The sequence below is a fragment of the Emydura macquarii genome, unplaced genomic scaffold (genome assembly GCF_026122565.2).
Source record: "Emydura macquarii macquarii isolate MOO-44397 ecotype Brisbane River unplaced genomic scaffold, CSIRO-AGI_Emac_v2 contig_3487, whole genome shotgun sequence".
Taxonomy (NCBI): domain Eukaryota; kingdom Metazoa; phylum Chordata; order Testudines; family Chelidae; genus Emydura; species Emydura macquarii.
This window is the reverse complement of record NW_027133624.1, coordinates 887,999-912,147: the sequence shown is the minus strand read 5'-3', so window position 1 is coordinate 912,147 and position 24,149 is coordinate 887,999. Positions and strand designations below refer to the sequence as shown.

General features: G+C 43.3%; 2 protein-coding genes across 2 annotated transcripts in view; one reads left to right on the top strand and one right to left on the bottom strand.

The window, feature by feature from the left end:
- Positions 1-224: 224 nt before the first annotated feature.
- Positions 225-1,211, top strand: LOC137144883 (olfactory receptor 10A7-like). Its single transcript, XM_067535369.1, has one exon. The coding sequence runs from the start codon at positions 225-227 to the stop codon at positions 1,209-1,211; it is 987 nt and encodes a 328-aa protein (XP_067391470.1).
- A 7,900-nt stretch (positions 1,212-9,111) lies between these two features.
- LOC137144882 (cytosolic phospholipase A2 gamma-like) overlaps positions 9,112-24,149 on the bottom strand; it is a 51,022-nt gene continuing 35,984 nt past the window's right edge. Inside the window, exons 9-14 of the mRNA XM_067535368.1 lie at positions 22,197-22,360; positions 21,697-21,822; positions 15,166-15,252; positions 12,752-12,906; positions 11,374-11,542; positions 9,112-9,395 (exon numbers count right to left, since the gene is read on the bottom strand). Of these exons, the coding sequence (XP_067391469.1) occupies positions 9,229-9,395; positions 11,374-11,542; positions 12,752-12,906; positions 15,166-15,252; positions 21,697-21,822; positions 22,197-22,360 (868 nt within the window). The 3' untranslated portion in view covers positions 9,112-9,228. The remainder of the gene's footprint in view (positions 9,396-11,373; positions 11,543-12,751; positions 12,907-15,165; positions 15,253-21,696; positions 21,823-22,196; positions 22,361-24,149) is intronic.

Here is a 24,149-nt window from a genome sequence, read left to right as displayed (position 1 = left end):
GCAGCACGTTTGTGTGTCAGTTTTTCCTCACTCACTCTCTGATGTCGTCAGCCACCATTGTCTCACTCCCAGCCCTCAGCCTGTGTGCTCAGCCCCATATTTGGGCTGGTGGCCTGAAAGGAGAGGGGAGACTTTGAACAGAAATGTATTTCAATCGATAACGTGATAGTGATGTTTAACAAATGTCGTTCTTGTTCTGTTGCAGAATTTGGTTCATTTCCCCCATGGCAGACACAGAACCGGGAAATCAAACCTCCCTCACACAATTCATCCTCCTGGGATTTGGGACTAACCCCAAACTACGGATCCTTCCCTTCCTGCTGCTTCTTCTGACTTACGCTGTGACCATGGCTGGGAACATCCTCATTGTTGTGTTAGTTGTGGCTGATCAGCACCTTCACACCCCCATGTACTTCTTCCTGGGAAACCTGTCCTGCTTGGAGACCTGCTACTCCTCCACCATCCTGCCCCGGATGCTGGCCAGTTTCCTGACCGGGGACAAGACCATTTCTGTGGGTGGCTGCATTGCACAATTTTATTTTGTTGGTTTCCTTGCAGCCAGCGAATGTTATCTCCTGGCAGCAATGTCCTACGATCGTTATCTAGCAATATGCAAACCCCTGCATTATGCAACCCTTATGAATGGTAGTTTATGCCTCCAGCTAGCGGCTGGGTCTTGGATAAGTGGATTTCTAGCTATTATCATAATTGTTTCTCTTATGTTACAATTAACTTTCTGTGGTCCCAAAGAAATTGATCATTTCTTCTGTGAATCCACACAAATCATAAACCTCTACTGCAATGGCATCTTCCAGATGGAGCTGGTAATTACCATTGTGGCTGCTTTATTCACCCTGCCCCCATTTGCATTAACTGTGACATCCTACGTTTGTATCATCTCCACCATCCTGCGAATCCCTTCCACCACCGGGAGGCAAAAGGCATTTTCCACCTGCTCCTCCCACCTCCTTGTGGTGACAGTTTTCTATGGGACCCTGATCATTGTGTATCTTCTACCAAGAACCAACACACTCAGAGACCTCAACAAAGTGTTCTCCGTCTGCTACACAATTCTGACTCCTATGGCCAATCCCTTCATCTACAGCCTGAGAAACAAAGAGGTGAAAGACGCTCTGAGAAACATTGTCAATAAATGTGTGCATTTTGGAAGAATTCAGAAATGCTTCTGTATTTTTCGAAAGACAAAATAAAGATGAGTGTAGCTGATTTACGGTTAATGCTCAGATGTTGTGTAGCCCTTATTTCATGCTAGGTCTTTGGTACTTACAACATCTGAAACTGTGAGATCAATAAACCCCGGATCTTCATGTTCAGAATAAAACGGAGCTGTATTTTCCTTGGTGAAGGTGGGCAGATGAGGACATTCCGGTGAATTCCATAGATTAAAACGTAGCAAGCATGTGAAATAATGACTTAAGGCTGGATCCCCAGGGGGACTCAGGCACTGCAATGCCTCATTTCTAGCCAGGGGAATCCACACCCAGGCTTGTGAGGACTGGGGGCATGTCTACATTGAACTAAAAGACCCAGGGCAAGGCTGTGGCTGGCCAAGGGCAGCAGACTTGGGCTCGTGGGGCTTGGACCGTAGGGCTAAAAATTGCAGTGTAGACGTTTGGGCATCAGCTGGAGGCCTGCAGCGGGGATGGGTCTCACAGCCCAGGTGCCAGCACACTCCCAGACATCGACACGACTATATTTAGCCCCTCAGTCTGAGCCCTGCAAACCTGAATGAGGACAAAAGGGACTACCGGCTCATCGAGTCCAACTCCCTGCATGGCACAGGCCACCAGCATCCCCGGTACCTGCACACTGAACCCAGCAACCAAAAGGAGACCTAAGTGTGCCAGCCCTCAGGAGACCAGGCTGTTACATGCCCCAGGCAGAGAACAGGAGGGACTGGGTGCACGAGGACTTGAGGCCCCCGCAATGGCAGGAAAATAATTAAGTGAGATACACCCAGATAATCCTGCCAAGTGACCCGCATCCCACACGACGCAGAGGAAAGGGACTCCCCCCCGCCGCCAATGTCACTGTCAGACTCCCCGGAGGCAAATTCTTCCTGACCCCACAGATTAGTTAGACCCTGGTCACGTGGGCAACAGTCAGCCAGCTAAGCCCCTGAGAGAGAGAAAGAGAATCCCTGGTGCCACCTCAGAGCCCTAGACCTCTCCCCCAGTGTCTCATCACCAGCCATGGCCATCCCTGATGCTTCCAAGGAAGGAGATAAAGAACAATACATGAGGGTAGGGAAAAAACATTCCCTTCCTGACCACTGCAGGTAGCTGGCTGAAATCCAGACCCACGACCTGTACAAAACAAAAGACATAAACCAGGAATGAACCTCAAGGCTGCCGATCATTGGCCCCTGTAGTAGAAAGTGAGAGCCAGAGACATGAGGCCTAAAATAACAGGCCGGGCCTGAGGCCTGAGCTAAAATAGTTGAGCCGTGCTGTTATAAAACAAAGTTAGCAAAAATCAGGCTGTGAACCTGCTGGCAGACACACAGTAGCTGGCAAGAACAGATCTGGTACTACAAAAACACACACACCTAAAGAAGTGTTAGGTACAGAATACTCCTTCAACAGCATTCCAGACCGGTGCTACCACACACCCCGATAGCAAGCATGTTACAAGTGCACTCCCCAAAGATAAGAAGAACATGCTGAGCCCTCTTTTCGATCTGGTCAGGAGGATGGGTTGATGGATAGAGTGGTTTTAATCAAATCAGCATGTACAAGGTAAAGGGTGGTATCTAGCACGTCAGAGGGGTGATATGTAACTTGTTTGTATTAGTGTATAAAAGAGGGTCTCAAAGGGAGTGTCTTTGACTGGCTGAGTGAGGAACGGAAAGTCCCGCCATTTACTGCGCTGGTCCATTTTAACAGGCATACGTGTATTAAGCGTACTTGTAACACGTACAGGGCGCTTTTTGGCATGCCTCATTGGCAATAAACCTGGCCTGGTGCCTTGGTTACTGAAATGGATCTCTGGTCTTATTGGGTAACCCAGTGTTGGTCTGCTGTATCGGCTATCTGCACAGAGCTGGGACAGCATACACACTGGGAGAACGCACGTGGAGCCAGCATCTGACAATATCCCCCACCATCACAAGCAATTCTACTCCTGCCCCTGCATATTGTAGCTTTAGAACCTCTTAGAAACAAATAAAGCAAAACTCCCCCCACAACCCTCTCGCTGTCTGGCAACCAAGATGTTTGATCCCATCATGCATTGCCTCAACAATAGCAACATCCTTTTTGCTTTGGACTAAGAATAGAGCAATTAACTACTCAGGTCTTATTTTCACTATAGTTCTGGTTATATTATATTATATTAATTATATATTATATTGCAGGCAAAACTTTTCAATGTTTATATAATATAATATAATATAATATAATTAATATAATATAATAGTTAAAACAATAAAGTCAAAATAAAACATTTAAATAATTCCCCCTAAAAAATTTGAACTAAAACAGTACATTCCCACAAAACATTTCAGCTGCATTGAATCAGCGTTTTTATATGGAAAGCTCTTCAACTGGAATAATTTTAACTAGGCCTAATGACAATGATTGGCTACACTGCCCCTTACTATAGATAGTGTCTGACAGTGCCATCCAGTGCTGTAGTTAGAAGACTGAACTGTCCATCATCTGAAAACTCTTCCATCACAACAAGAAAGAAGAGGGTTAGGGGAAGGCCTCTCAGGAAAGCCAGAAGGATCTATGTGTGTTTGGGTGGCAGTGTGTAGTTCGGGGGATGCATTTTTGCTTTTTTCTCTCTGTTTTTACAAATCCAGTAATTCAGAGATTCTTCAGTTTTAAGGCAACAGGGGCTCATTTTGCTCATCCCAGTCTGACCCCCTCCGTAACTAGGTTTGGATGGATTAGATTTTTTACCAGTAAATGTCAGTAAACATCAATTTCACTGTACAAATAGAAACTGAGAACAAATATTTCCATCGATGATAGTAATTGAAATTTATAGATAGGCAAAGTAAGAAAAATGCTGCTTAAAATGTTTACAGTCAAAATTCAGTGATTAAAATTTTGAATTAGGCTTTTTACAAGCAAATGATAGCAAAAAAGATATGATTTCTTGACTGAAGGATATTTATTGTATATTTTCACAAGGGATGTTGACAGTTTGTGTTTTAATGGTTTATAAAACTTTAGCTTTTTTAACATCAAGGTCTATTGTCATTAAATACTTCCCCCTATAATTTCACACAACTTTGAAAATTTAAATCAATAAAAATCTAACAAAAAAAATGCTTAAAAATAAGCATTGATATTATTGATCACAATTATTTAGAAAAATAAATTCTGCCAACCCTATGCACAACACAGGCCAGAGTTTTTCATGCTATGATTCCTGCATTAAGCGTATCACTTCTAGTTGTATCTTCTCAGAAGAAATGTCCAGTCTTCATTTTAAGACTTCAAACGATGGAGAATCCACCACACCCCTTGGTAAAGTGTTCCCATGGTTAGCTACACTTCCTTTTCATCTCTGGTGTCGTGGGCACAGGAGAATGATTGATTCCATGAAACACCCCTGTGTAAACCTTGGACCTGCTGGCCAGCTGTAGTGCAACTTTGTTAATGGTGATGTAGAAAGGGGATAAATATTCTTAGTCCCACAGAACTATGGCTTATGATTTTGCCTGATGCACTGTTCTTTCACCTAATATTTTCATCTGTATTTTATGGCCCTTTCTTTGGTGGGGTCCCAAATGAAAAGAAATTATATGAAATATTCACTTGCAACTTTCCCACTTGGATCACATTTGATTTCATGCATATTTTTTTCCCCTTCACAGACTGGGGGCCACGACACAGCTTGCTGTCCGTTGGCTTGCATGTGTATGTTCTTGCCATGTGTTTTCCCAGCTCTGCGCAGATAGCCAATTTAGCAGACCCTGAAGTATGACCCAGTGTGGTTAAGTACTGGAGGCGGGAATGTTGTTGCCTCAGTAGCACTGTTTAGGCTGCTCATTGCTTCTGTCCTTGAATCTGCAATTTTATTAGTAGCCAGTGCAGCATGTTAGTTCAGCAGACTTCAATGTTACTCCTAAAGAAAGATCACAGACACAGTTCAGTGACAATGGCACTCGGCCAGGTTTTTTGCTGTCCAGACACAGTCCTAGCACCCTGGCTCTGTGGTTATGTTACCCAGGGTTCCGTAACCCAGTAACTTTTAGTCTCTGAGAGTTGGTATCAGGCCATATACCAAAAGGGAAGACTGTTCATCCGTCTGTTATACGGTAGGAAAAAGACAAATCCAAACCCAATGCTTTAACTTCAAAGCTTTACTTTTCCTGGCCTCAAGCAATTCCCATTGGAATTTCTATTGCCTAAGTCTCAGCTTATTAGTTTAAGCAGGTGACATCCTGCATCCCATGTACAACCTTATAGGTGTGATGGTGTATCATTCATGTTCACCCTTATGGTGCAACTGTGTATTGCTTGAGGCAAAGTATGCCGTGTAAGGTGTTTTTGAAATGCTCATCACATACTGAACGTTATTGTTATAGCAGTGTGTTTGTTGCAGTATTCCAAATATGTGCCACGCATGGCTTGAGACAGCTCCAGGTGAACACTAAAGGCAGAGAAGGTAGTTTACACCTCACTAAGGCATGCATAAAACAACCCAGCTCTTTCAGGAACAATGGACTGGCCTAAGCATCTGATAAGGTGATGCACATTTCACTGAAGTGGGGGAAACCATGCCAGACATTGCCCATGACCAGACCCCAGTGGGAGAAGATATTTTGGTCTCTGGAGCTCTTTCTTCCAATCCATCTACAACACAACATCAAGACTGTCCATGGGATGGGGGAGAACCTGGTTGGGGGCTGACCAACCAGCCGGTGGTGAGAACCATCTAAGACTTTAAGGCTCCTGAAGTGTTAAGCCTTTTATTAAGTGATTTGCCTTTTATTTACTTTTGATTATATCTGATTTATATTCTTCTGGGTTATAATTAATTAAAATCTTTCTGTACTTAATAAACGTAATTGTTTGTTTTATCTAAAGCAGTGGATGTGGTGTGGATGTGTGTGTAGAGACCTCATTTAAAGTGACAGAGCTGGCACATATCAATTTCTTTGATAAATTGATGGACATACATGGGCTTGCAGAGTCCAGTGGGCAGCACTGAACTGCGTAAGATGGCTGTTCCTAGGGTTGCATCTGAGACGGGGGGTGTTTGCTGGGGTCATTCTATTGCATAATCCCATGAGTGGCTGGCCAGAAGCACTCTCTCACTAAGTCAGAGACCACTTCTCTGAATTCTCTGTAGTAACTCAGAGCCCTCCTCATCTAGTGTCCTGACTTCAAATCCTGAAAATATCCCTTGGTGTAGACAGTGCTAAGTCAATGGAAGAATTCTTCCACCGACCTAGCTACTGCCCCTCGGGAGGTGGATAACCTAAAGAACCCCTCCTGCCGCTGTAGCGAGCGTCTACACTGAAGCGCTGCAGCTGTGCTGCTGTAGCATTTTAAATGTAGACATAGTGTAGGATGTGGAAGAATTTTGTGACGTGATATCATAGCATAGTGACAAGCCTAGGCCTGATGGCTTAGATATGAACTTGAGATATAGCAAAAATATGCTAACCGCACCATGAGCTAGATATGAACTTGAAATAGAGCAGCTAAAGACAAAAACAAGTAACCACAGCTTATAGCTGATTGGGTGACAAAAGCGCACCAATAATGCAAGGAAAAACAGGTGCCAGCAACCAATCTCTCAGTGAATTATGAAGTAACCAATGAGTTTATTGCTAGGAGTAGGGGGAAGAGGTATATTAGGACCCCCAAGTGCTGCCGTGCCTTGGAGTTCTCCACAGGACCCTAGTGTGCACAGACGATGCTGCGTGAAGCAGGGCCAATCCGTGGGGCAACTCGCTTACTGGAAGAAAATGGGCTCCCTCTTCCTGATTGTGGTAAGTGCCGGACTTGTACCTCTAACTGCCTGAGAGCTGTAATAGCCATTTAGACTGATCTATGCCTCTAGCAGCGTGAGTGTTGATTAAATAAACTAACTGTGTGGGGCACTTCCTCCTTGGACTGCTCTTTTCTCACCACCGAGATCTCAAACCATGAACCCTCCATCTCGGCGGAGCACACGTAGTGAATTTAGTCCTTTGTGCTCTCACTTACTGTGGAACAGTCAGACCAGGAGGGAACAAAGTGTGACTATTTCTAGCATGGAGGCACACAGGGTGAAAAATGATGAGGCATTATAGTTTATTGATTTAATATTCATCACACAAAAGGAAAGAAGGTTGTAAAGTGTTATTGTCTCACACACAACACAAAAAAAAAAAAAAAGATTTGGAAATTAACAAGAAATAAAAGCTCACCAACAAGCCAGATTCTAACTTCAGTGTAAATGTGGAGTGACAACATCACCTTCGACAAATTACTCCACATTTACCAGGGGTGTACATAAGATTGTAACATGGCTCACAGCTGGGCAAAACTTTCCTTGTTTACTTCCTTTCCCTTTGTAAAGTAGGAAACCCCACAGAGAAATCTTGTGGAGACGTTTGTTTGCCAGACAGCTTTTTATGGCTCTGCACACTGTATATTTCTGTGTTTGAGTTGTGCCATGTGATCGCTGAGAAAGAAACATTTTTGCATGTGTGTCTTACAAATTCTATCTATCTATCTATCTATCTATTTTCATCATCATCATCATAACCTATTTTATATGAATCTACTGATTATTGACCTATCATCAAACCTATTATATAAGAATCTATCTTTCAATCTATCATCATAACCAATTTATATGAATCAATCTATTCTCATTATCATCATAATCTATTTTATATGAATCTAACAATCTATCATCATAATCTATTGTATATGAAACTATCATTCCCTCTATCATCATAACCTATTGTATAAGAATCTCTCTATCTATCTATGGACATTTTACCAAATTAATCATCCCGCAGCCAGGGTGACATTCACAAAGGGACTTGGCTCCTACCTGCCACGTTAGGCAACTGCAGCCCCATATTAGGCCCTACTAGGATTCACCAAATCCCCAATCATCTGTCGCTGAACCCTCCAGGCATCTTATTGCAGTCAATGTAGCAGAAAGGGAGAGCCTGAAGCATGGGACCTGGTGTAAGGCCCAAACTAAAGTCAAGCCCTGCTGATATAAAGCAAAGTTAGCAAGAGTTAGGCTATGAGCAAAAGTCAGGCCCTGTTACAAAGCAGTTGCCTGCTCGCAAGTTCAGTGAACTTGGCAAGAACAAGGCTAGTATTGCAGAAGCACAAACACACCCTAGAAGTGTTAGGCAAAGGGCACTTGCATAGCCACATTCCAGAAGGATCTTCCTCTAGGCATCCAGCCAGCAGGGCATGAACCAGGGGAAGAAAGGTATCCCTCTGTACAGCTCACCTGCGGCCCCCACTGCTGTGCCACTGGGGGACTAGAACCTGCGTCTTTGAACTCACAGGTCAGGGCTGCAGCCATCAGGCTTCTCATGCTTCTCACACTTGGTCTCTCTTTTTCTGGCCAAATTTCTCTGTAATTATTTAATCTGCAGTGGAAGAGTTTCAATGGGGGGATTGAAGCCCCCCCGCCATCAGACTGTCCCACTGCCCAGTGGTTCGGGCACTCACCACAGTGGTAGCAGATCCCTCTTCCAATCCCTTCTCCCCCTCAGGCAGTGAGGGGATTTCACCTAGGGTCTCCTCCAGCCCAGGTGAGTACGCTAACTACTGGGCTAACAGTTATGAGAGAGATCATCTCTCTTCTCATGCCCCACAGGTGAGTAGGCAGAGGAAGGCCTGTCTTTCCCGGGTCGGATTCACTTTGGGGCTTAGGCATCTGGACAGTGAGATGGAGGCTGCATTGTATGTGCTCCAAGGCAGAAACAAAGACTCCCAAAGACTGCAAAAATGTAGGTGCTGAGGCAGTTTAGGTGCTACAGGTTTCCACGGCAGCTGGGCAAGTGTTTTGTGAATCCCAGTGGTACCTAAATCTCGGCCTTAGGCACCAAAGGTGGCAGAGAGGTGCCTAAATCCCTTTGCGAATCTAACCCAAGGAAACTAACCCCTCCCTCATGAATTTAAATTCTCAGTGGTCACAGTATACAGGATCGTGGCAAATGTGCCATTCAGGGCCATGCACAGATTTTCTGCCCTTCCAGAACACAAGCGAAACAGTGATGTGGTTTTAAAACTCCTTGGTGGAGGAGGACACAATCTGCTGGATCTCCTCCAGAATCACCTCCTTGTTGTTGGATACGTTCATCTTCGCTCTCCTGAGGAGTTCTTTGACATCATCATCTGGGTAGGACCAACTAAAAGTGGAAAACCTATTTCTGAAGTCTTCTATTTCACCTAGGAAGAAAAGGGGTGGGTAAGTGCCAAAGAGAGGAAAATAGTGGTACTCGTTTTACACTTTTACTGCTCCCAGAAGCATAGAATACAGGCATTGCTAAAGAGGCAGGAGAACAACATGGTCAAGTGCTGAGGTTTTCACAGAGTCACAGAAATTCTGGGCTGGAAGGGACCTCGAGAGGTCAGCAACTCCAATTTTGTGTAATGAGGGAGGATCTAGTGAACCTAGACCAACACTGACAGGTGTTTGTCCAAGCTGTTCTTAAAATTTTCTGATGGGAATTCCACTACTTCCCTTGGAAGCCTATTCCAGAGCTTAACAACTCTTAGAGTTTTAGAAATGTTTTCCTAATAGCTAAGCTAAATCTCCCTTGCTGTAAATTAAGCCCATTACCTCTTGTCCTACCTTCAGTGGACATGGAGAACAATGTATCACCAACCTCTTTACAGCAGCCCTTAACATATTTCAGGACTGTTATCAGGTCCCCCCTCAGTCTTACTGTGACTCACAATATTTCATGTTTTGTTCCTTAAAGCTTCAGCTCCTGGAGACAAGAGATTAGGTGAGGATCTCAGCTTTGATTTATATTTTGAAAAGGAAATTTCCAGTCCTTAAGTTTAAGAGAAAATCTTGGAAAAGTCACCTTAATGCACTGTAAAGGCTCAGAAACCAGAAAACAAACACAAATGACCAAACATGTATTGTTTTCTTTAAAAAATTGTTATTTCAAATCCATCTCATGCTTTTTAAGGAGCCTATCTATCTATCTATCTATCTAATCTATCACTAAACACTGGTGTGATGGGCAATGTAGCCCACACAGGCCCCGAAAGAATCAATGGGGGCCTTTTGTTACCAGACTGCACCTGGAGGGAGAGCCAGACTTAAATGAAGAGGAGTCCCAGCTGGGGAGGGAGCTGGGTGATCTTCATGAAGGTGGGAGTTTTGGAGGAGAAGGGGCCTACAAGGAGGACGTCTCTCTGGGTTAGGGAGTGGAGAGACCTGAAATAGTGTTAGGCCCCTGGGACTGTCCCCTGCAGTTAGTGTTAGGTCCCTGGGACTGTCCTGGCAACAAGCTGTGAGAGACAAAGCAGGTAGTTAAAGGCTGCTATCAAATCCTCCTTCATTCATCTTTTTTGCAAACTAAACAAACCTAGTTCCCTCAGCCTCTCCTAATAAGTCATGTGCTCCAGCCCCCTAATCATTTTTGTCGCCCTCTGCTGGACTCTCTCCCAACTTGTCCACATCCTTTTTGTAGTGGGGGGCCCAAAACTGGATACAATACTCCAAATGCAGACTCACCAATGCCGAATAGAGGGGGGGGTAATCACTTCCCGTGATCTGCTGGCAATGCTCCTACTAATGCAGCCCAATATGCTATTAGCCTTCTTGGGAACCAGGGCACACTGCTGACTCATATCCAGCTTCTTATCCACTGTTACCCCCAGGTCCTTTTCTGCAGAACTGTTACCTAGCCCGTCAGTCCCCTGTCTGTAGCTGTGCATGGGATTCTTCCATCCGAAGTGAAGGACTCTACACTTGTCTTTGTTGAACCTCATGGGATTTCTTTTGGCCCAACCCTCTAATTTCTCTAGGTCACTCTATCCTATCCTATCCTATCCTTACTTTCCAGGGTATCTACCACTCATCTGCAAACTTGTTGAGCGTGCAATGAACCCCATCCTCCAGATCATTAATGAAGATGTTGAACAAAGCACATCTGGATGCCTCGGATGGAGCAGCAGTGCACATGCCCAGAGACGGAAATACAGGCATTGAGAGAACTTGACTGAAAAAACTTAGGTGCTGAGCAAGTTTAGGAAGCTACAGAGTCTGGTGGCATCTGCCTGGGGGTTTTGTGAATCTCAGGGAGGCCTTAATCTGACATTTAGGTGGCAAAAATGGCAATGAGGTGCCTAACTCTCTTTGTAAATCTTACCCACAGAGTTTTAAAAGAGTGGTTTAAAATTAAATTACCAGGACAATTTTTCTTGTTGAAGAGCGGGAAATGCATGACAGTGGGCACGTCCTTTCCTTTGAAGATGTAGCAGTCAGAGGGGTTATCTTTTTCCGTCAGCTTTGCTGGATCTATCTTGGGAAATGGGATCTTATTTTCCTCACAATATGTGGCAGTTTTCTTGATGGTCTGGGAAGGAGGGAAAAGTGATTTTAATATCTATAAATAAATAAATAAATTGCCATCTCCAGTAATAAAATATGACACCATTCATGTTTCCAGTCTAGACAGTTAAAAATACACCTAGCCTAAGGTATACAAACTTTCCAAGAAGCCTCTAAGGAACTGACTAATAGATGTCCCCCAATGGAAACCAGACACGAGGCTGTTGCCATATTTCTCTAGCCAGAATCTTTGAGTAACAAATTACAGCCACATTCATATACTATGGCTGAGATTCATAAAACCTGCTAAAAGATGTGGGTATCCAATTAAATTAATCTCTTAGGTGGCTTTGAAAACCTCAGCCGAAGGTAATAAGCAGGAATTGAATCCGCACTTCCCACTCCAAAAACGCAAGTGTTTGTACTTTTAAAGAAAATATTCACCTCTTTTTATTTGAAGACCCCTACAAATTTTTGAGTGGAGGTGCAGACCTCTTTGGAAATCTTAGAAATAATCTGTGGCGCCTCAGGATTCCATGGACCACAGAACAACCAAACTGCACTAAATCCATAGGAAAACTTGCTTTTGGTATAAACAAAATAGCAAATTGTTGTAGTAGCTGGGGCCGCGAAAGGGAGACAATATCACATCTGGAGCATGAGCGATATGTGAGGTTAGTGAGCCTGCAGAGTTGTAACTGACTTATTGGAACTTAGTTCACATTTCCACTGACCCCATCTCCTCCTGTGGGGGCACTCTTGGTTCCGTAGGTATTAACAGAAATAAATGTGGCCAAATCTATTGATTAACATTGAAGGCATCATATTGCCTTGTGATACACATAAGGGCACACATTTGGAGTAAGAAGTTGCCCTTTTTAAACAGAAAAAAACAGAGCTTTAAGGAACTAAATTCAGAAATTAAGAGAAGTCACGTATTCTCTTGACTAGACCCGTGGTTGGTCACACTCCCTTACTCCGAACCCAAGTGAACATTCAGATAATAATGGAGATATTCCAAGTGGAGCCTACACCACCACACACATCGAATTGTGATCATGTAGCATCTTGAGGTAATCCAATTTACTGCTGCTAACAACAGTGTAACATCATCGGGTCATGGGTCAAGTCCTGCGTATTTATGCACTGCTTGAACCTGACTGGAGTTTTGGGAACTTGATTCTGGATCCTCCCTGGGGCTTTGGGAAACATCACAATAAATAACAGTAGTTACCTCAAAAGGGTTCCCGCTGCTGAAGTCAAAAGAGAGGATCAGTTTCACTTTCCTTTCTGGGCGCAGAACGAGGGGGTAGGCAGAGTTGATGGCAAGGCCGGCATCGATCAGGTGGATGACTTGGTCCTTGGCCAAGTCAGTGAATTTGGAGTCACCTGTGAAAATGTATCCAAGTGTTGTTTGAGGCTCTGATTTTTCCAAAGGGTCACCATGAGATAGGTGTCCAAATCCCACTGAAATTCCATATGCATTTTCAAAGGCGCCTAAGCTGGCAGATAAATTCCGAGTGGGATTTGCTAAGGTATCGAAGCAGGTTAGACACTGTCAGGAATACGGACCTGCATCTAGCCCTGCTTAATCCCCCAGCTGTCTAACGAGTACAGCTGGGTCCCAGCTAATCCGCCTGATTATCCCAACAGCCCGACTGGCTGCAGGGATCTGCAAACCTGCTCCTATGTCCAGCGGCAGGGTGATGGCGGCTCAAAGCATTTACCCATGGCTGAGATAGCTCCTGCTCCTGCCCTGTCTCCAGCCTTGTATCTGCCTTGCCGTGCTCCAGGTAACCGGCTCTCATTCCTGGCCACTACTTCCGCCCCTGACCCTCGGCTCTGGCCCCTGACCTCTGACTCCGCTTCTGACCCTCAGTGCCACCTCTGACTCCGCTTCTGACCCTCAGTGCCAATTTCTGGTTACTGACGGCTGATCTAACAACTAGGCCTAACTCCTGCTCTAACCATTGGACTTGACCACCCATGGCCTGGTCCATGGCATGCACCTAATTCCTTTTGAAAATAATGGGAGTTAGGTGCCTAATCTGCTTGGGTGTTTTGTAATTACCACAGGTGATGGTAAGTGTCTAATGATACCGAGAAATGCCCAGCAGCATTTTCAAAAATTCCCAGGACCCAGATTTTTAAAGATAGTTAGGCGCTGCTGTGCTCAGTGCCTAAGAGATTTAGGAGCCATTGACACTCCATTGACACTCCATTGTTCTAAATCAGTTAGGTGTTGTAATGCTGATCACAGGAACATCTAATACATTAACAATCTGGGCCTAGGTGTCCAACTCCCATTAACCCCAGGTGGCTATCAGTATCTTTATGAACAAAAGCCTTGTCCTTAGGCTCCATGCCCTCAGGTCTAATTTTGAGATATTAGCCTCTAAACAGGCTGAGTAGCACATGGGCATCAACCATAAACACATATTTGAAGGATCATTCAGTATTTCTCCATTTTAGGAGAATCCCGGCTGCCTTATTGAGAAGTTCTGACTCATTGCAAATTCAGCCTCATACTAAAACAGAGCATGTAATACAGTGGGGCAAACACAGCAATAAGACATTGACAATCATCTGTCCAAAGAAAAGCCCTACATTCCCTTCAGTTGATTTTGACGTCCCTTTTATTTACTTCCCATGAACATTCAAAAAGGCAAATAGAGCTGGTCAAAACCTGAAAAAAAGTCCTCCTCCCCCCAAAAATTTTGAAATTCTGAAATTGTTTTCATTCCACAGAGATGGAAGCTGAAGCATTTTCTAGTTTTCATGAAGAACAATAACACTGACTGCAACCCAGTAATTTCCCAGAATGTTTTGATACATTTTTCCATGAAAAAGTTAATTTTACAAAATAGCCATTTTCCACTCACAATCAAAGCACCATTTGACAAATGTTGACCTGCTCTAGAGAATACCTCTTGCCTTAAAGATAATAAATTCTAATAAAATCTTGTGAAATATGTTTCCACACCAGCTTTCAATCAGCGGTGTGTGGATAATGCAAATTAAAAAATATTCAGAAAACTTTGCTGGAACAAAAAACAGAAATTTCCTATTTTCTGCCCCTTTTATTCTTTCTTGTGCACAAGAAAATTCACAGGGCAGTGATAATTTTCATAGTCCTCAACACCCTTCCTCTGGGACTTTGAGAAAGTCATTTCTCATTTTTGTTCCTACGTTCTCCATCAGTTCAACAGGAGTAATAAGATTTCTCTGTCTTGCAGGAAATTCTCAGCTGTCATGAGGCATTCAGGTAATATTGCAATGTGGCCGCAATAAGTATGTAGGTTACTAGATATAGAATTGGTCATAATTTTCATGCCACTATCTTTAAAGCTCTTCGCAGGCTATAATATAGCCATCTCATCCCGCCCTCTGCTGCCCCTGGTGCCCATTATACAGTATAGCCGCCCCTTCCCCAGCCCATGAAGGTTATTGGTCTGACCCAATATGGCTGGTTTTATGTTCTCACTCTCTGGTGTCCCCTGCAGCTCATTTTACAACACAGCCGCCCTTTTCTCATTGCTTACTGGTTAATCTATTGACTGTCAAAACAGAACTTTGAAAAACAGAGCAATTCACACCCCGGAAGTACACACAGATTTGGAAAGTGCCATTCAAATGCATTTTGCTTACCACATTTGTACAGGAAGTTATTGGTGCTCCCCCATCTCCAATGGCAGATGCAGATAAAGATTTTCCACAACGTTGTACATGGACTTGCTGAAATTCCAGTTAAGCAAGAAAAATAAGAACAAAAATCAAAGCTGAAAGTAAGTAAAAGCCAATAACTAGAGGAAACATCTTCTTCTTTCTTCTCAGTTGTTAGTAGGTGTGAGCACGGGCAGAGATGGGTATTTGTTGATCCAAAGCTCCATCCAGCCCAGTATCCATCAAGCCCAGTATCCTATCTTCCGACAGCAGCCAATTTCAGGTGCTTCGGAAAGAATGAACTGAACTGGCAATTTATCAAGTGATCTCCTGTCATCCAGTCCCAGCTTCTACCAGTCAGATGTTTAGGGATATCTAGAGCATTGGGTTGCATCCCTGACGAGCTTGGCTAATAGCCATTAAGGGACCTATCCTCCAGGAACTGATGCATTTTTTTTAACCCAGTTACACTTTTAGCCTTCACATCATCCCTTGGCAAAGGGTTCCACAGGTTGACTGTGCATTGTGTGAAGAAGTATTTACTTGTATTGGTTTTAAAAATGCTGCCTATGAATGGCATTGGATGACTCCTAATTCATGTGCTATGCAAAGGGGTAAGGTGTACCTTTTACCTGTGAGAGGAATTAACCATTGGAATAATTTACCAAGGATTGTGCTCGATTTTCCATCACTGGAAATGTTTAAGTTAGGTTTGGATGTTTTTCTAAAAGATCTGCTATCCAAATTATTTTGGAAAGTACTATGGCCTTGGTTGTACAGGAGGTCAGATAAGATTACCACAATGGTCTCTTCTGGCCTGGGAACCTATGAATCTATGATACTGGACCTCATGAAGGGTTTTTGATGCCCCTCGGAGTCAAAATATCAGTATGAAAGTTTATGCTTTCTCATCTACCTGAGGAGTTCTATGGGATTCCATCTTGTCACGCTTAATGTCTACCGTGCATATAAGGCCTATGGGAGGGCAGGTGCAGTGTCTGACACCCAGCTTTATATCTCCATTTCATCTGACCTACCCAGAGCACTCAACTTCCTCAAAGACCAGGACATGGACATCAACTAGCTGGTGGAGATGCAGGGCCAGATACTCAGCTGGTGTAATTCAGAATAACTCCGCTAAAGCCCACAATGTATATCTGTGAAAATATGTCCCTCAGCTTGGATAAGACAAAGGCAGTGTTGTCTGGTTGGGAGAAGCGACTCCAAAAATACAGCAGAGATACCTTACGCTTCTTTGACTGAGGGTATGTGTGTCTGGCTATTGTGATTCACCCGATGAAATTAACCGGCAGCCAGTTTAATAGAAGACAAATGAAATTCTTTTTTCACACAATGCACAATTAAGCTGTGGGACTCATTGCTGTGAGATGTTGTAACAGCCAAAAGAACAAGTGGGTTAAAAAAGATCTAAATAAGTTCACAGAGGACAGGTCAAATGGCTATTAGCTAAGATAACCAGGGAGGTAACGCATGCTTGGGGCAACCACAAACCTCTGATTGCCAGAAGCCAGGAGGGTAAGTCAGAGGTAGATCTGTGCAAAACTGTCCTTTTCTGTACACTCCCCCGGGAGAGAAAGAAAATGAACTAAGAAAGGACACAGCAGTGTGTAGGAGAATGGACAATAAGAGGAAGGGTAGTGTAGATACCAGTCTACAAGGTGATACTGATGGTAGAATGACTGTGCCAAATAGGGTAAGGGATGTGAGTGAAGCCAGACAGCAAAAATTAAGAACGTGTACACCAATGAGAGAAGTTTGGGTAACAAAATGGAGAAACTAGAGCTACTGGTGGAGGAAGAGAAACCAGATATTATAGGGATAATAGAAACATGGTGGAATAGTAGTCACAACTGATGTACATGTATTGATGGTTATGTACTGTTTAGGATAGACAGAAATAAAGGCAAAGGTGGTGGAGAAACATTGTATATGAATGATGAGGTAAACTATAAGGAAATCTGAAGTGATGGAATAGCTAAAACAGGGTCTGTCTGGGCGAAAATCACATTGGGGAAGAAAACTGTTAGAGCTTCCCCTCGTATAGTGCTTTGGGTGTGCTACAGACCACCAGGATCCGATTTGTACATGGATCGACACCTCCTTAATGTTTCAATGAAGTAAATACTGCTGGAAACTGTGTGATTATGGGAGACTTTACATTCCCAGATATAGACTGGAGGATAAGTGCTGGTAATAATAACAGGGCCCAGATTTTCTTGGATGTGATCGCTGATGGATTCCTTCACCAAATAGTTACTGAACCTACGAGATGGGATGCCATTTTAGATTTGGTATTGGTGAGTAGTGAGGACCTCATAGAAGAACAGGTTGTAGGGGACAATTTTGGTTCCAGCGACCGTGAGTTAATTCAGTTGAGACTAAATGCAAGGAAAAACAAAAACAGACCTGTGGCTAAGGTCTTTGATTTCAAAAGGGCTAACTTTAAAAAAAATAAGGGAATTAGTTGGGGAAGTGGACTGGACTGAAGAACTCATGGATCTAAAGGCAGAAGAGGCTTGGAATTACTTCAAGTGAAAGTAGCAGGAGTTATCTGAAGCTTGCATCCCAAGGAAAGGGAAAAAATTCATAGGCAAGGGTTGAAGACCAAGCTTGATGAGCAAGCATCTCAGACAGATAATTAAGAAAATGCAGAAAGCCTACAAGGAGTGGAAGATGGGAGGGATCAGCAAGAAAAGCTACTTCTTGGAGGTCAGGAGATGTAGAGATAAAGTGAGAAATGCCAAAAGCTAAGTATAGTTGGAGCTTGCACAGGGAATTAAAACCAATATTAAAAGGTTCTATAGACATATAAACAGGAAGAAAACAAAGGAAGAAGAAGTAGGATCGCTAAGCACTGAGAACGGGGTGGCATTTAAGAAAAATCTAGGCATGGCCCAATATCTAAACAAATACTTTGCCTCTGTTTTTAATGAGGCTAATGAAGATCTCGGGGATAGTGGTAGGATGCCTAGTGGGAATGAGGGTCTGGAGGTAGAAATTACTACATCTGAAGTAGAAGTAAAACTTGAACAGTTTAATGGGACTAATTTGGGGGGCCTGGATAATCTCTTTCCAAGAATATTAAAGGAACTAGCACGTGAAATTGCAAGCCCATTAGCAAGGACTGTAAACTCGGGATTTTTACCGTATGTCTGGAGAATTGCTAACATAGTTCCTATTTATAAGAAAGGGAAAAAAAGTGATGCAGGTAACTACAGTCTTGTCAGTTTGACCTTAGTAGTATGCAAGGTCTTGGAAAAAATGTTGAAGGAGAAAGTAAAGGACATCAAGGTTAACGGTGATTGGGATAAAATACAACATGGCTTTACAAAAGGTAGATGGTGCCAGATCATCCTGATTTTCGTTTTTGAGAAGATAACAGATTTTGTAGACAAAGGGAATGCAGTGGGTCTAATTTACCTAGATTTCAGTAAGGCATTTGATACAGTTCCACGCGGGGAATTATTAGTTAAATTGGAAATGATGGGGATTAATATGAAAATTGTAAGTTGGATAAGGAACTGGTTAAAGGGGAGACTACAACGGTTCATACTGAAAGGTGAACTGTCAGGCTGGAGGGAGGTTACTAGTGGAGTTCCTCAGGGATTGGTCTTGGGGCCAATCTTATTTAATCTTTTTATTACTGACCTTGGCACAAAAAGTAGGAATATGCTAAAAAGGTTTGCAGATGACACAAATTTGGGAGGTATTGTCAATACAGAGAAGGATCAGGATATCATACAAGAAGATCTGAATGACCTTGTAAACTGGAGAAATAGAAATAGGATGACATTTAATAGTGGAAAATGCAAGGTCATGCATTTAGGGACTAATAAAAAGAAGTTTCGCTATAAGCTGCAGAGAGATCGGTGGGAAGTGAGAGAGGAAGAGAAGGACCTGGGCATGTATTTTGATCACTGGAGCCACCAATGTGATGTAGCGGTGAAAAAAGCTAATGCAGTTTTAGGATGCATCAGGCAAGGTATTTCCAGTAGAGATAGGGAGGTGTTAGTACCATTATACAAGGTGCTGTTGAGACCTCATCTAGAATACTGTGCATGGAGTTCTGGTCCCCCAGGTTTAAGAAAGATGAATTCAAATTGAGAAGAGCTACTAGGATGATCCGAGGCACAGAAAACCTGTCTTATGAGAGGAGATTCAAAGAGCTTGGCTTGTTTAGCCTAACCAAAAGAAGGTTGAGGTGAGATATGATTACTGATATGAGCTCTTTGGCCGGGGTTGAAGGAAGAGGATTACTCTCTTGAATACGTCAGAGGGATAGATACCAGGCAGGGAGAGGAATTATTTAAGTTCAGTGCCAATGTGGACACAAGAACAAACGGATATAAACTGCCCATCAGGAAGTTTAGACTTGACATTAGAGGAAAGTTTCTAACCATGAGAGGAGTGAAGTTGTGGAACAGCCTTGCAAGGGGAACAGTCGGGGCAAGAAACCTAGGTGGTGTCAAGACTGAGCTTGATAAATTTATGGAGGGGATGGTCTGATGGGACAGCCTAATTTGGCAATTGACTGATCTTTGACTATTAGCAGTAAATATGCCAATAGCCTGTGATGGGATGTTAGATGGGGTCTGTTCTGAATTACTACAGAAAATTCTTTCTTGGGTGTCTGGCTGATGAGTCTTGCCAACATGATCATGGTTTAGCTGATCTCCATATTTAGGGTCAGGAAGGAATTTTCCCCCAGGGCAGATTAGCAGTCTCTGGGGATTTTTTGCCTTCCTCTGTGGCATGGGGCACGGGGTCACTTGGTGGTGGATTCTCTGTACCTTGAAGTCTTTAACCATGATTTGAGGACTTGAATAACTCAGTCATAGGTCAGGGATCTATTACAGGAGTGGGTGGGTGATGTTCTGTGGCCTGGATGATCATATTGGTCCCTTCTGTCTTTAAGGTCTATGAGTCTGGTACCAGCCTGTCAGAGACAGGATAGTGAGCTAGATGAACCATCGATCTATCTTCTTAGGGCACTTCTTATGTTCTTATTTGAAAACTAAGACACACGGGAAGGGTTTTGAAAGTATTTAGGCACCTATAGATGCAGGTGGCTGCCTAATGGGATTTTCAATAGTGCACAGGCAATTCCAAACTCCTATAGAATATGATAGGGATTGGGCACTTCACATGCATAGAGATGTTTGAAAATGCCATTTTGTGCCTATCTGCAGCCCTAGATGAAATTTCCCCCATAAGACAATGACCTCAGCAGGCAGTGTTGTCTAATGGGGAGAGCACTAGGGTGGGATTCAAGAGCTTTAAGTCCTGTACCCAGCTCTGGCATTGGGCGTGTCATTTCACCATCCCGTGCCTCTACTTTTCCTGCTGTTAAACAGGGATAATGAGAGTGACCTCCTTTGTAATGTGCATTGCGCTCTTCTGATGATAAGTGCTACATCACAGCTAGGTATTATTGTTATTAAATATATATATATATATATAATTTTCATAATCTCAGTGGATAATATCAATGTTTCTTTATAAGCATTTTTAAATATTTTATTGATTACATTTTCACAGCTGCAGAAAATTATAGGGAGAGAGAGACAGCTATGTAATGGCAACAGGAGATGTGGCGTGTCAGGTACTTCTCATTGTAAAGAGGGAGATGTTTGGAAAGATTCATCGAATCATTTTTTTAAATGCCAGAAACTGTCATGTCTAGTGTGACTCACTGCATAACATGGGCAGTGAATTTCACACAGTAATTCCTGCTCTGAGCTGGGGGTTGGACTAGATAATCTCATGAGGTCCTCTCCAACCCTAATCTTCTAATATTCTATGACTCATTAATCCCATAACTTCTGGCTGAACTAGAAAACACCTTTACAAAAGTGACATCAAATTTATATTTAAAGACTCTTGCTGGTGGAGATTCTGTCACACGCCTAGGGACATTTTCCAGTGGTTAATTTCTCCTCTGTTAAAAATTCTCATTATACCTCTAGCCTGAATTTGTCTAACTTCAGCTTCCAGCCATTGGAGCTGGCTCTGACATGATCTGCTAAAGGAAGAGCAATCTGCTCTGAGAAATCTCCTACCTGGTAGGTGCTTATGGACTGTGATCAAGTCATCTCCTGCCTTCTCTTTGTTAAGCTAAATTAATTAAAATTCCTTCATCAGTCATTAAGAGGCTGAGTTTTTCCAGGCCTCAGGTCATTCTTGTCGCTCGTTTCTGAACTTTTTGAATTTATCAGCGTCCTTTCAGAGAGTCTCTCAGGTTTAGCACCCAGTTGTGTCCATAGCTCGACTATTCCGGGAATTTCTGCAAAGCTCATCATTGCAAAGCAGTTGGCGGTGTATGAGTCACCGTATATTATAGTATATTTGTTAGGAATGTCTAGGGTGCCAGACCTCTTTTTGTTTTTGCAGATACAATAATAAATCAATGAAAAACAACTACATTAAAAAAAAAAACTTTTCAAAGAAGATGCAAAACTATTTACTTGCCTGTCATGGCCAGTGACTGTGGATTACTCTGCATTTCTCCAAATTCCATTTCAAAAAGTTCAGCGCACGCCCTCATTCTTTCTTCCAAGGTCTTCGAACCCCAGGTCTCACTCATTTCACAGCACTTCTGGAAGGCCTTCTTACTGCTCTCGCCTGCTTAAATAATGGGTGAAGTGAGGTTCAGTTTGTGACAAGCGATGGAAAGCTCATTAGAGGTGTTCAGGGGTATGGGAATATTCAAAGGCAGTTCAGGTGCCCAGCTCCCATTGAAAAGCAATAGGATTTGGGGTCCTAACTCCCTGAGGCCCTTTTGGAAACCTCAGCCTGCCTGTATCGCAACAGCCTTAGGGGTTGTGACAATATTGGCAGATACAGAGATGTTGTCATGGAAACAAGCACGCAGCGATTCATTTACCAGATAGCCAGGATTTCCTAAGGCGCTCAAGGAAGTAGATTTTAGACCCATTTGAAAATCCCATCTTAAATGATTAGACCCAGGGACAGGAGTTAAATCTAGTTCCACCTGCCTTTCAGGATTTCCTTCAGCTCCCTGAAGATTTCCTTGCTGTCTTTCCCAGATGAAGCTTGAACCAGAAGCTCCAGGAGAAGGAGGATACATTGACAACAGGCACAAGTGCAAAGAGTACCTGGGGGGAAAGAGAACATGGTATGACCATCTATCCTGTGAGCCCTTGGAGACAGAGAGAAAAGACTCATGTTCCCAGTGCCCAAAGCCTCTTGGGAGCAGAGATGCAACAGTCAGTGCAGGCTCAGACACCTGGCTGCTGAATCTGTTTGTACCTGGGGTCCTAGAACATCAGGCCCCACCTCAGTAGATGGAGAAGTGTAATGTTTACAACTCACATTTCCATGACACCTGGCTTCTGGTCTGAGTTACCTGGGTGTGACAAGGGCTGCTCAAAATATTTATGTATTTATTTATTTCATGAAAAATGGCTCTTCAACTGAATTGGCATTTTGGTTAAAGAAGAATTCGTTCTTAGAAGAAAAACTGGAAGGGCACATTTTAGTGAAAAAATATTCTATTGGTAGATTTCAAGGTCAGAAGGGACCCTTGGGGTCATTTAGTCTGACCTCTTGTGAGACACAGAGAACTCTATTTATTTTTAATTTTGAAAATGAGCAATTTTTCCCCTCATACGTTTGACCAAGCACTGAAAAGTTTGATCAGAGCCAGTTTTCAAAAACAGAAAAAAAATCGGTCTTGGTTTTGGTTTATTGTCTAAACCCCACTGAAAATACTTTTCCATAAGCTCCAGTGCTGATGTGAAAAATACCCAAATCCTGTACAGATAAATACACATGCCAGTTAGAGGTGCATTCCATTTGGGTCCCCACCCTATAGATCTAGGATCTGATTTTCAAAGGAGCCTAAGGGATTTAGACACCCAATTTGTACTGGAATTCAGTGGACTCCTTTAAAAAATCCTACCATTGGTGCTGAAGCTATTCATCAGCATCTTGAAGGACTGAAGTTATGATTTTTAAGGAAACCACAGAAACAGGTACTCAGGTTCCATTGCATTTTACATGCTTTGGAAAGTCCCATCATTAAAGGACAGTCTGTCATCTGGCCTGGCAGCACTGTGTACGGGTGGAGGTTAGCAAAGGCTGTGAATGATGCCCTGTGCCCCCAGGAATATAATGACCTACCTCTTCCAAATGAAAGCATGGCCACTTCTGATGTTCCTTTTATTAGAAACAATCAAGCAAACTGTTACGGTTATGTAGTTACCTGCTCTCTGGGCCCCTAACACCTACAGTCTGCCCCTGCCAGTTGTCCAATATTCAAACATCAGCAGTATCTTTTTCACCTGTCAACCTGATCCCATCAATGGCCTCTTTGGTCCCACTCTATGGCTCTTTCTTGCATCAATCTGAAACATCCTCAGTACCTAGCGCAACTCCAGCCGGGCCAACTCCCAACAGAGCTTTGAGATCACAAGGGGTGACATTCCCAGGTGGGGCAGGATTGCAATGGAACAAGGGGCCCCCAAGAAATCTCACTCCCAACCAAGCTACCAAACCTGCAATCATCAGATTCTCCACAGGTACAAACAGAGAAGGACAGAGGTGTTCAAATGAGCAACTGCTTTGGGGTTTGAACTGCTTGGTGCTGACTAAGCTCTGAAGGGGCAATTTGGTTGTTCTTGTAGACAATGTATAAGAAGCAAACAGCCAGCCCATTAGTAATGTCTATTTATCACCTCCCTGACAACCACCTCACTCACCTTCCAGCCTGTCAAAAAATCAGGCCTCCTCAGCTGTCCACCTGATTAGTTCAGCATCCTCTTTGGCCCCTTCCCCAGCTCTCCCTTGCATCAAGATTTAATTTCTCTTCTTCACCCATAACTCCACCCTGGGCTACTTCCAGAGGAGGTATAGGACCCCAATGTCAGAAACTCTGGGTGGAGCTGGGTTGTAATGGTGGCTGGAGTTTGTAAAAAGTTGCAGCTCAC

Excerpts from the sequence above, each read along its gene's own strand:
- LOC137144883 (XM_067535369.1), top strand. The coding sequence starts at position 225 with ATGGCAGACACAGAACCGGGAAATCAAACCTCCCTCACACAATTCATC.